Here is a 13,034-nt window from a genome sequence, read left to right as displayed (position 1 = left end):
TTATCACACGGTAATCCCATCATCCTGAATTCCTTTCTGCCCGGGGGGGAGGGAAGAGACAGGAAGACACTTCCCAAAAACCTAATAAAGAGAAAGATACATTTTTTTATCCCGAGTGTGCTTTTCACCTCTGAGATCAGGAACACCTCTGCTCGGTTTCAGCACTAACACTGCTGTCTCTCGGGGTCCCATGTGTAAAAATGGAACGGAGCAAACTTTAATCCCTGAAGATTAGTCTCCATCAGGGAAAGGAGAGGGACTCCTCTAGAAAAGCATCCAGAAAAAGAATTTAACATAAGCAGGTCAAACTCCCAGGCAGTTTTAAGCCTTTAAATTATTACTACTTTGTCAGGGCCTTATTTGCAATAGGAAGCAGTTGTAGAGTTATTCCTCATTTTACTACACACGGGAGCACTTCCTTTTTTCTACTCCATGGATGACGTTTTCCCAAGTTTTGAGGTCACAGAGTACCTGCATTTTATCTTAACAAAGAAACATCCCTCTGAACCCCCCTTTGAAGTGCTTTGTATTCTCAACGAGCTCGTACTGCCGGGAACAACCACAACACGGCAGAGTATTTTTTGGAATTGACAGCAACACCTACCAAATACAGCTCCTACTGCTACACTGAGCCACCCCAGCGAGACAGACCGTGAGGCAGATCCCACCTTCACCAACATGTTCTCTTTGCTGTTTGTGGATTTCACCTACAAACTCGGCATTCCTGCAAAATGGAGAGCATGAATAATTCAGCACGGGTGAGGATGGCATCTTAAGGAGGCAGGATGAGGCCACACAACCTGAATTTGTTCAATCATCAGCATCTGCTCTACTTAATGCAGAACAGGACTTAGCTCAAAGGCCTGACAAGCTCAGAGGCAGAACATCTTTATTTGTGAGGCTCTCAGTTCTTCTCTGTCCGTAAAAACCACCCTATTTTTATGGCTCATCGCACAGTATCCGCAGGGTTTGCCTGCCCTAAGGGGGCTTCACGTGAAGCAATGCTCATAACTCATCTCTCCACAGGGAAAATGCCAGGTGCAGAACGTCCATCCTGCATCTGAAGTGCTCAGGAATGAAACACTGCCACAACCCGCCTCTGTGGAGACTGAGCAGAAAACAGTTCCACGCAGATCTCTAACCTGGGAGGGGGAACAGTTGGGATATGGACCTTGCAGGTTAGAAGTTATCCAGCTCTAAAGTCTTTGGGTATGTACAGGGGAACTAAACACAAACATCACTTGCACTTGATCACATCTGCTTCTCAGCCGCCACGGTAACACCACTGAGAAGCCATTACATAAAGCCAGCTCAGACAAAATGCAGGATTTCTGGCAGCACTGCTCAACAAAGGATAAATCTAAAAAGAGATTCTCCCTTTTTTACTGTTTTTGCTTAAAATAATTTGGCATTAACCAAGGCTTGAGAAGAAGTAGCACCACATTCTGGATGCAAGGCTCTGGGATGAGCATGTCTGAAAGCCAGCAGGCACTTCCAATTAAAGATACACTGAAAAGACAACAATCAAAGTTACAAGTAAAACCACCACTGCATATGCTTTTCATTTAAGCACCGGTAAGTAAATGTATATAGAGATGTTATCATTCCTCCTGGGGAATCCAAAGTGCAAAGCAGAGAGCTCAAGCAGAGAGAAAGGCAGGTGTCATTACATGAAGCTGTAACACAAGCAGAATGATTCCATTCCAAGCCTTTCTGCCACAGCATTTGGAGGCTTTACAGACATAATCTTTGGGAAAATACATTGTTCCAATCCAAAAGCAAAAAGTAAGTGACATGCAGCTAACACCTTTTCCATATTTTCATGTGTGCCAAATCACTTGATCTTTTTGTCCTTTCCTGCAGCCCTGCAAGCATCTCTTTATTCTACTGAAATCCTCTTAAAAAATAAAATAGAAGACAGAACAATCCAACACATCCCTTTTATTAATTTAAAAAACATGGAAGAAAAGCAATAGGGAAAAGTTTTAGCAATAAAAAAGGGATCCCGATTAAAAATCTATAGAACTTGTCTAGCAACATAAACTGATTTCTTTGGGTTAGAGATGACCCCATACAAAACCCCAAATTCAGAACACTCACAGTGCAGGAGAGTCTGGCTACAGACCACTTTTCTACTTCAGGTTGAACTCTTCCCTTAGATTCATGTATCCCACTGCTACCAGCTCCGCCATAAGTAGAATACGTAGCCTTCACAGTAATATTTCCCTTAAATGGTAATGGATATGTTTTAGCTTTCAGACAGAAAAACACTCTGGGCCATGTTAGAAAGAACTCCAGGGTCACAGAGACTTATGGCTGACTCTTTAGAGCAAACTTAGAGCAGACTGCACAGCAGTTATACAGGCAATTAAGAAAAAAATCTCTTATTTGGCATTTCTCTATCATTATCTCTCGGGCCTGTGACGTGAAGGCCATGCCCCGTTAAGCAGATGTAACGTACGGCCAATGGGTTCTGCTTGGCTGAGATGAAAGGCTTTCATGCTCCTGGATATAAAGCAATGAACAGTGCTTCCAGCTGTCCCTGAAAGGCCTCATCCTCTTCCCATCACAAAACTTGGCTCTTCAGCGTCATCTTCCTTCTCTTCCTCCTCCTTGCTGTCCTCTTCGTCATCCTCGCTGCTGCCTCGCTCTTGGGATTGATCTGGTTCTACAAACACAAACAGGGTGAATCCATAAGGTGTTCCCACCTGTCTTCCTTCTCAAGTATTTCACAACAAAACAGTCCCAGGTGCAAAGGAAACGCGTATTATTAGGTCATGCTAATTAGCACGAGTGGATAACATGGATAACATATTCCCCTGTGTCTTCCTTGTTAAATATCTCACAACTAAGTAGTCCCAGATAGTCAGGAAACATGTATCAGATTATATTCATTCTACCGAGCGACAGGGAACTCAGAATATCAAATTCCCCCTTGGAGAAATATTCCCTTACCTCCAGTGTTACCAAGTCCACCTCCTATAGAACGTTATTTCTTCAAACAGAGGTAGTCAAACACCGGGGATGATGGATTATCTCATTCCCAACCTCTGCAGGTTGGCATTAACTTTCAAGGATCGCAGAGTACTGTTACAGAGCACTGGGAAGCCATGGACAAGACTGAGTATATTCCTACACCTATCCTAAGTCACAGAAACTCTACAGGGTGCCATAAACTTTTACAGACTGTTTGCTATACTGCAAGTACAGGAACCCATTAAGATATGCCTAAGGTTAACAAGGGTCACAGAAAACTCGTGAGGCCTGCTGAAAGACCAGAAGACACTTACTAGAAATTAAATAACCAATCATGAAAATGAGCTACAGCATCAAGTGGGACCTGAATCTGACTTTTTCTGCTCTTTACTGTTGCTCAGGCCCAGTCAAGCTCATGTCCTGACCAGTTACACGTAGGATTTAGGCTCAGTGGTCTGATGCCACCGCGTGGTGAAGTTCTGAACTTTCATTTTGTCTTAGGGGCTTGTACAATAACGTAACTTTAACAGCTGACCTGATTCGCTGCCAACCCTTATTGTGCATGTATTTACTACAACAAAGGTGAAAGATGGCAATTCAGAGGTTTTATTCATTCATTCAAAACGGAAGATAAATGCTTGCCTACTACATACAACAAATGCACTTCAATTAATTTGGGAAAATTCAGATCTCAACCAGGGCACACAAAACTAGAAAAAGACTGTTCTCAGTAGACTAGAGATGGCTATCAGGGGCTTCTGTCTCTACTGGTATTATTATCATTGTTATTACTACTACTATTATTATTTTACATAGAGAACCACAAACTGTAAAGAGTTAAAAATGTAATAAAGACAGGGGAGTTTGGATTCTTTCAGGAACTTGTGCCAAACAAAACCACTCCAGCCCCACAACTGGTACATGGCAGTGCCAGTCCCTGATCCAGCTCTCCTCTCTCCCAGCCACTCCCTAAAGGGATGGGTATTCTGTTTTGTTCACTCAAAATGAACAAAAGTATGTTGACTCAGACTTAAATCCTCCTCCTAGTTACAAGTCATAAATGACTAGCTTAAAAAAAAACAACAAAAAACAGAACAAAACCAAAACACTCAAAAAACCTACTCTGCTACATCCACTTGCTGTCACAAGTAAAATTAACCTAACAAGTAATTTGTCCTCCCGTGTTTACATGGGAGGCTGGCAATGGTTCAGCTGAAACAGATCCAATTCTGAAAAGCAAAGCAGAATTAAGGTAGAACTGTCAGACAAGTCACTGTTCCAGCAGAATTACCAGCAACTGCTGTAACTTTAAGAATGACTGCAGTTAGTGAGCTAATCCACAAAGGACAACTATTTGAAGGAGTAAAGCTAAAATAAACTCACTGAAAAGAAGCAACAATGTACAAAAGTTTGAGCAAACAGTTACACTGATGTTTGCTGAACTTTACTTTCAACACTGCAGGAGGACAGAGGCAGTCAGGTTTTCCATGTTTATTTCTATGCAAATAAAATAGTCATGTGGAACAGATGGCACCAAGGTGGCTCAATTTCTTACACACGCAATCATAACTCAGTTTCTTGCTGCCCAAGCTGTGCATTTTTTTCCACCTGCTTTCTCCATAAGCATTCAAAATATACATAAGAGAAAAGCACAGCCTCGAACAATACTGCCTTTTTGAGCAGATGATGTCCTAAATCTGCAGTTTGTCGGAATAGCTGGGGCAAAACATCCACAAACAACCAAATCGGATTCCAATGTTTGCTGTCCAAAATTTCCCCTACTAAAGGGAAAATATTCACAAACAGCCAAGTTATTTGTAAGATTAAATCTCAACATAGATGGCTTTCAAAGAGGATTTTGAAACATTAGCTAAAATAACAAGCTTAAGGCTCAGGCTTCAATCCATGTATTGAGAACGCTTGGGGTGGGGGGTGGAAAAAACCCTTCTAGGCTTCAATTAGGGAACAGAATTGAGTCCTGAGGAAAGAAAACTAAATTTCACTGACCTTTTTCCTGCTTCTTTTGTTCAAGTTTATTTTTCTTAGCTTGCAGCTTCTTCTCTTTTAACTTCTGGCTATAAAGCAAAGGAAAAAAAAACTGTGACAAATCCTACATTTGTAAAGCTTCTGACCATTCATACACTGATAAATGACACATTGGAAAACCTGATTTCAGACGAGAAGTTCAATTTAAATTTGGCCTTAACTGAAAATTCAGCAAGAGCAAATTTAGCACACGATCAACAGAAACTTTTCTATGTTTTTTTTAGTCTAATGGATCTTTTAAAAGTCTTCCATGATGCCACTGCAACCCAAACTATATGATACACAATAATCTCCAAGAACACAGATGGAACAAAAATGAAACTGCTCCTATATTTTAGCTACCTAGGCTAATGAACAAAAAGAGAAAATGGTGTCAAAACCCAGACTGCTGGGATTGAACATTGGGGAAAAAATATCACCAGTAACATATACTTTAATTGAAAAAAAAATTTTTAAAAAAATAGTGCAGTATGCTTTGACCTTCCTCTTTGGCTGTACTTCCTCGGGATATCGGGTCCTTGGAACAACACTAGGAGTAAGAGGGAAAGTCTGTTCATAAAACCCAGTTTTTTTGCCCAGAAAAGGCAATCAGGCAAGTTAATGTCAGACACAGGCAGAGCAGCCTGGGATTCATGTTTCTCTCTCACCACCATAAGTGAATTCTCTTGAAACAGAGAGCCAGGTAGTATTAGGTCAGGACAGAAGAGAAGGGTGGTGAGGGAAATCAGAGGGGCTCCTACAGGGCAAAGCCACTTGGGTCCTGCACCATTAGACCGTAGAAGGGGGACAAGGAGGTGTTAGTGTTTAGGCAGCATCTGCTGTTGGAACAGTTGTTCTCCCTCTCAGCCAGGGAAGAGGCAGCAGGCCAGATCTGACTTGGTGGCCATCTGTTGGACCACATTAAATTAAACTAAGATGGCAACAGTGTTTGTGTTGAGCACTTTTGTGCTAATATGGCAGTGAGTCACTTTGCACAGGCCTTTCCACAGCAGCTCTCAGCCACAGGATGCAAAGCAGCAAGGGAGAGGCTGCTCAGGGTCAGACAGTGTGAAAGAGCCGGGCCATGATACCCTGCTGTTTCTGAAATGTGTGGTGGATAAAGACACTGGGATTTAAATTCCTGTATCAATGCACTACGATGTTCAGGTTACTTCTTGAGAGCATCAATCTTGTAACTGTTTCACTGTGTCTAGAATTTAAGAGCAAGATGGATTTAATATTTTTTAATATTTTCATTTAACCTACTAGACTTGACCTGCAGGCAGAAGTGGCCTATCCACTAAGCAGCACACAGTTTTGCACTGAAGCTGCTTGGTATCAAGTGATTCAGATGTTCATTTAAGCCAGATATAAACACAAACCTTTCCTGACACTGTTACAACAAATATGCAGTAAGGCACGTTGCAGTCAAGACCACAGAGTCAGCAAAAGCTGCTCAACCAGTCCCGAGTTATCCTGCCAGGGATGACATGGAGAAGAAACCACGCCAGCAAAGCCTGTCAGGTTTACAGCTACCTTTAAAAACCAAACAATGACACTGACAAATTTAATTTCCACAGCCAGACTTCCCAGCTGATAGATGCAGACACAGAATGACAGTGTTTATCCAAAGCATGCAGCTACAGATGAGGCACAGGGTGTGAGGGTTTCCATGTCAAGCCTCCTGGGAAAAATCTGCCCTTACCGCTTCCTTCTGCGTTTTGCTGTTTGCTCTTCTGCAACCATCTTATTCCTCTCCAGTTTCTTCTGGAATTCCTCATCTAGTCTTTGCTGTAATTGATCACATGTCATACTTTGGTCACAATCTAAATTAAAATACTTCTTTTAAAAGTCATGTCCTTTTAGGGAGAAATCTTTTAGCAAAATACAGAAGGGAGCTCTGCCAGATTTTGCCTGGCTTCTTTATACAAAGCCATGTCCCAGGGATGACTGCTGAACAGACAGCACTTTTAACCTATACCCTGAGCCAAACACTGAAACCTTCTGAGGGAGAAATCCTCACCAGAACAGGTGAGGAAGGTTGGGCTTTTGCCCTAATGAATGTTTCAGTAAAAACAAGTGAATAATTGGAGACATAAACATTAACATATGGATCAAAGGACTCGGCCAAGAAAGAGTATAACAATAATGTTGTCTAAAAGAGAGGCCATTCTACTTGACCAAGCCTTAAAAGAAACATCTGAACTCCGTTCACAGGCACTTGCCTTGATTCTCTCTAGGCAAGACAGTGATAATATAAGGGATTTCTAGTTTTAAAGCATTTTCAAGCCAACCTGAGAACACACACACTCACGTGTCTTACTGTGTGCTAGGACCCCAGGGAACACAGGAGATGGAGCATGTCTGACACAAAGCACCAAATGTTTCAGTACTGACACAGACGCCACGTATCACACACTCCTACAGACTCCTCTGACAAGGGGTGGCTCAGAATGGGATTATTTGTACATGACTTTCAAAGAAAACACAGATTTGCAGCGAACACCGAATATTGGGGGGTGAGGGAACTATAAAGAGCTGTGCTGACCTTCTCAGCCATGGCATCCATGAAATCTTGCCTCTGGTACTCTCGCCGCCGGAGATGCCGGTACACGTGGAACTCCCCGCTCCCAGCTCCAGCACTGGAACCTGCAGCAAAGAAGAGGTAAATCTGCTAGGAAAGAATGTGTATAGATTCTCACAAGTAACTACAGCTAGAGATGAGCTAAAACATCCTATTGAAGCTGCTTCTGACTGACTTGCAGCATATCTCACACAAAAAAATAAAGGTCAACAGAAGGGAGATAAACCCCATCGTATTGTACTTTCCCACACAAGACAGATACCACTGACGGTTTCTGACTGTTTCTTCACAAGTGAAATGCCCACAGCTCTCTCTTCCTGGCATCAGCCTGCATGTTGAAGCCTCACAGGAGCTTTCAACATCACTCTCCGTTCTCTTCCTCTGTCTGCTGAGCCATTTCTCGAGGCAAAGCACAGGAATACAAGCCTCAAAGAAGACACCTAATTAAAACACAGCAGCTGGGGCTGCAACACGGGTGCTCTTGATACCAGCAGAATCCCAGCATGTCAGGTGCTCCCAGAAAAACAAGACAGTTTGACTCAAGCACACAGCAAAGCTATTTGAAAAAGCCATGAGGGAATTCCAATAGGCAGAAGAGTTTATCCCAAAGCATATAAAAACTTCAGTCCAAGATCAATTATTCTGAGATAAGAACAAGTCAACCTCTAGGAAGGATGAAGGTCCCAAAGAAAGACAGAACTTCTACATGCAGACACAGTTTATACCACAACTACTATATTTAATCCCTGCAGGTAAAAGTAAAGTATAAGCAGAGTATTTAGGTCAGGTTCCTCGCACAGCTGCCAGCTCCCTGCCTGACCACACAAAACCATACCTGCTGCACGTGCCTGAGATCCAGGCTCAAAGCAGCCACAAGAAGGGCTTCATAACTGTAAGCTTCCAGAGCACTCTCAGATCAGTGGGAAAGACAGATTTACTTATCATCATTTACTTGTCATCACCAGAGCAGCAGCTTATTGCACTGCAGGCAGCCCACGTGCTGCAGTGCCACGGGCTTTGTTCACTTTGCATCCTGACTACCGGTAGAAAAGCGGGACCCAAGAACCAAATAAAACTCGAAAAAGCAACTCTCGAAGCACATTTCACACCTCTTTCCTCCAGCAAAATGAGCAAACTGAAAAACCATCTCTGTCCTCCCCTGTTAAACACTTTTCTGAGTTAAATGTGGCTGACCCCGGAGATATGTGAAGAACAGAATCTTTACCCATCACGTCTCTAACGAACTCCGGGGGAGGTCGCGGTGCCCATTCGTTCAGTTTTTCGGGGATTGGTACAGTCTTTTCCTGCAAGAACAAACCAACCAGCCATCAGTATCTTCTAGGAGCAAAGTCTGCAATTTTAACACATTGTTGAAAGGCGGGACATGTCTGACAACAGCCTCTTCCATCAGCTGACAGATCTCAGAAGGAGCACAGCTGCAGCCATTTCTTCATGCACAGGGACCAGGAGCAGGCAGAAGAGGAGAATAAGAAGGGATCCTCTCTGTCCCTCACATTCAGGCCTGCAGGTCAACAAACCCCGGGAGGATTAGGAATGTCTGTGCTTCTTTTCAGTATGGAAACCAGGTGGAAGCATGTCAGCACCTCCAAGCACTCGCAGGACCTGAGTCTACTCCCACTACCAGTAGTCTGGGAAGCGATGAAAGGCATTTGTGCACCTTCCATGCCAGATCTAGAGGACAGGAAAGAGCAGGGGAGGGAGAACACATGGTGCAAGGTCAGAGGAAGAACGCGGTGCAGGGACATCTCAGCTGCTCCAGCACACACAGGGCACGAGTGAGAGTCTCCTCCTGGCAAACACCTCCTCGGGAAAGGATCGAAACACCCAGTTAGAGGAACTGGGGTCATTAAAAGCAGTGGGCAGAGCAAAGGCCAGCGGGCAGAGCACTGAGGGGCCAGTCCTCCCCCTGGGTCCCCAGAGAAGGGTCTCTCCCCTCACAGCACCCCAGAAAAGTCCCTCTCCCATCATGACAAGCCGGTGTGTGGGGCAGGTGTCGGTCCCTCTCCCCTCGAGGACCTAGGGAGGAGAAAGGGGCGGGGGGTGTCAATCTGTCTCCCTTCATGGAACCGGGAAGAAGGAAGGGGAGGTCGGCCCCTCTCTCCTCACAGACCCCGGGGTGGCCGTGCCGGCCCCTCTCCCCTCACGGACCTTGCAGGTGCAACGGGGGGGTTTCGGTGTCCCTCTCCCCTCACGGACCCTGGGTGTGGGGGGGTCTCGTTGTCCCTCCTCCCCCCTCCCGGCCCCGCCGCCCTCACCGGGTTCCTCATGAGGCGCTCGAGGCGGAGGCGCTGCTCCTCGGCCGCGCTCCGGGGGATGACGAGCGGCTGCGGCTCCTTGCGGGGCCGGGGCGGCCGCGGGGCCGAGGGCGCCGCCATGTTCCAGACCTGGCCGCGCCCCGCCCCCCGTGACGTCACGGCGCGCGACGCTCCCCCGCCCGTCATGGCGGGTCTGACTGAGGGCCCGTGAGGGGACCCTGGGGGGGACGGGAAGGGCTTCGCGGGGCCCTCACCGCGAACAGTCGTAGAGTCACAGAATCACTGAATGAATTAAATTGTAAAATACATGGAGTCCCACCTGTGACCGAACACCACCCTGCCAACAACACCAGAGCACCGAGTGCCACGTCCAGTCCTTTCCTTAAACACCATCAGGGACGGTGACTCCGCCACCTCCCTGAGCAGCCCCGTTCCAATGCCTGACAAACCCTTCTGTGAAGAAATTCCTCCTGATGTCCATGCCCTGCAGCCTGGGTGGGAGCCGAAGGCACAGAGTCACAGAACGATAATTCACAGAATCAAGGAATTGTATGATTGGAAGGGGCCTCTGGGGATTATCCAGTTCAACCCCCTGCCAAGGCAGGGTCACCCAGAGCAGGTGACACAGGAACGTGTCCACGTGGGTTTGGGATGTCTCCGGAGAGGGAGACTCCACGCCCTCCCTGGGCACCTGTTCCAGTACTCTGCCACCCTCAACGTGATTCTGTGAGGGCACAGAGTCACAGAAAGATGGTTTGGTTCAGAAGGGACCACTGGGGTCACCCATTCCAACCCCTGGCTCCAGCACCATCCCCTGAGCTTGGCACTCAGGGCTGTGTCCAGATGGCTTTTGAGGGAGACCCCACACCCTCGCTATGCAGTCTTTGCCAGTGCTCCATCACCCACACAGTGAAGAAGTTCTTCCTCATAGAATTGCACAATGGTTTGGGTTGGAAGGAACGTTAAAGCTCATCTCGTTCCACCCCTCTGCCATGGGCAGGGACACCTTCCACTAGCCCAGGTTGCTCCAAGCCCCATCCAACCTGGTCTTGAATACTTCCAGGGATGGGGCAGCCATAGCTTGTCTGGGCAGCCTGTGCCAGTGCCTCACTACCTTCACAGGGAATAATTTCTTCTCAATATCCCATCTAACCCTGCCCTCTCAGTGTGAAGCCATTCCCCCTTGTCCTGTCACTACATGTCCTTGTGAAAAGTCCCTCTCTGTCTTTCTTGTTGGCTCCCTTCAGGTACTGCAAGGCCACAGCTGAGTCACCCTGAAGCCTCTTTTCCAGGCTGAATAACCCCAATTCTCTCAGCCTTTCCTCACAGGAGAGGTGCTCCATCCCTCTACACATCTTGGTGGCCTCCCCTGGACTCACTCCAGCAGGTCCATGTCTCATGTTCAGGTGGAACTGCTTGTGGTCCAGTCTCTGCTTGTGCTCTCATCTTACTGCTTGCCACCACTGAGAAACACCCGGCTTCATCCTCTGACCCCTCCTTCAGATACTCATGTACACGCTCAGAGATATGTTGTTCCCTGCGTCACTTCTCCCATGTCCCAGCTGTAGCTGTGCTTCCCGCTCCCTGCAAAGCTGTGTTTGCTGAGCTCTGATTTCCTCTGTCCCCCCAGGCACGTTCTCCAGGCTGCAGTGAGTGCAGTCTGTCCCCAACAGGACCCATTAACGAGGCAGCTCTGGCATCTGCCATGCTCCATCCAGGCTCCGGGCTCAGCTGAGCCCTGAGGAGGGTGAAAATTCAGTGTGTTTTTCACCAGCACCCTCAGCCCTGCCAAATCCTTTCCCCGTGACGGCGTAAGCGATATGGGACTTCCCAGTGCCTCGGTGGCAGGCTGCCTGCACCATCTGTTCGTGTCACTTTGGTAATTAACCAGCGCTGCCCATGGGCTTTGTCTGCTGACAGTGATGAACGGCAGTGCCATTCCCCACGGCACGGCCTTGCCGGGCACTGGGAGATGCCGAGATGTGGGCAGGTAGAAGGCGGGGGATACTGCACTATCTGCATCCATATTCACATCTGGGCTTTGCGGGAGCAGTGCTTGGACGAGCTGAGGGATTGTACACTCAAATCCATGCATGACTGACGGGGCTGCAGGAAGCCATGAGTGGGGAAGAGGAGCCGGAGCTGGCTGTGATCAGGTTCCTCTGCAAGCCAAATTTCTTTTCAAGTCGCTGTGGCCCTACAGAAATGGCATGGCATGTGCTCGGGCTGTGCGTGCGTCAGAGAATTAGCTACTAAAGGTCAGCTGCAATGGAAGAGGGGCATAAACCTTTGTGTAGTTTATGGAGATAAGCTGGAGCCGAGAAGTTGGGCTCTGGGTTTCAGACAGCTTCGTGCTGTGCATGTGGAGAGGGCGACAGAAAGGGGAATGGAGAGGTTGGGAATGGCTCCTTCTGAGATTTATAGTTCATTTATATGACCTGAATTTATTAAGCCCCCATTCTCTTCCCCCTTCAGTGGAGAAAACCGGAGCTGATCCTCAGGTTCAGCCCTATGTTTACAAAAGACTTTTCAACCCTCACTGAGGTTGCTATGGAAATCACACTAGTTTGTGCCTCGTGTTTGTCTTACCAACCTGATTTGTAAAAGAATGGTGTGAATTTAGTGCTGGCTGAGTTCCCAGCTGGCCGCTGGTCCTGGAAGGCATCCTTGCAGTCTCAGCCCTGGCTGGAGCAATGCAAACAGCTTCCCCCATGCTGTCTGCCAGCTCCTCAGCTCCTGTGCCTACGGCTCTCCCAGCCTTGGGTCCTCTTCAGCCCGCCAGGACAGAAACCTCACAGTGCCAGGCTGGACTCAGCCTCGCCAAAGAAACACCAGTGCCGTTGCAGAGGCAGAGGCAGGTACGTGCCCCTGGTCCTTGCTCTGTCACTGCAGAATGTTTTTTAGAAGCAGAAATGTAGATTGATTGAGTTTCCTCTCTGTTTAGTCCTGAGCAGAGCACAGGAAGGTTTAGCTTCCTAACCCCTAAATTGTCATGGGTGTGAGTAATGAGCTGCCTTCCACTCCCCACGGGCTGCAAGGGAGCAGCTGGGTAGCTGAATTCACTTGCCCAAAGCCTGGCTTGTGCCAGTGACAGCTCACAGCCCTGGGAAACAAACAGGCAGCTGCCTGTCATCCAACAGAGCCCACACAAACCATGGGGAAAGAGACCTGGG

General features: G+C 47.1%; 1 protein-coding gene across 1 annotated transcript; it reads right to left on the bottom strand.

The window, feature by feature from the left end:
- Window positions 1-1,923: 1,923 nt before the first annotated feature.
- Window positions 1,924-10,004, bottom strand: PRKRIP1 (PRKR interacting protein 1). Its single transcript, XM_027734325.2, has 6 exons — window positions 9,862-10,004; window positions 8,811-8,889; window positions 7,550-7,650; window positions 6,707-6,792; window positions 4,984-5,051; window positions 1,924-2,668 (listed from the first exon to the last, which is right to left on the bottom strand). Exons 1-6 carry the CDS (start codon window positions 9,979-9,981, stop codon window positions 2,553-2,555), a joined length of 570 nt encoding a protein of 189 aa, XP_027590126.1. The 5' UTR covers window positions 9,982-10,004; the 3' UTR covers window positions 1,924-2,552.
- Between the last annotated feature and the right edge of the window lie 3,030 nt (window positions 10,005-13,034).

This window comes from Pipra filicauda, unplaced genomic scaffold (assembly GCF_003945595.2).
Source record: "Pipra filicauda isolate LSUMZ 115617 unplaced genomic scaffold, ASM394559v2 scaffold71_size5581439_pilon, whole genome shotgun sequence".
Classification (NCBI taxonomy): domain Eukaryota; kingdom Metazoa; phylum Chordata; class Aves; order Passeriformes; family Pipridae; genus Pipra; species Pipra filicauda.
Note: the sequence above shows the minus strand (reverse complement) of the source record. Positions and strands in the feature narration are given on the sequence as shown.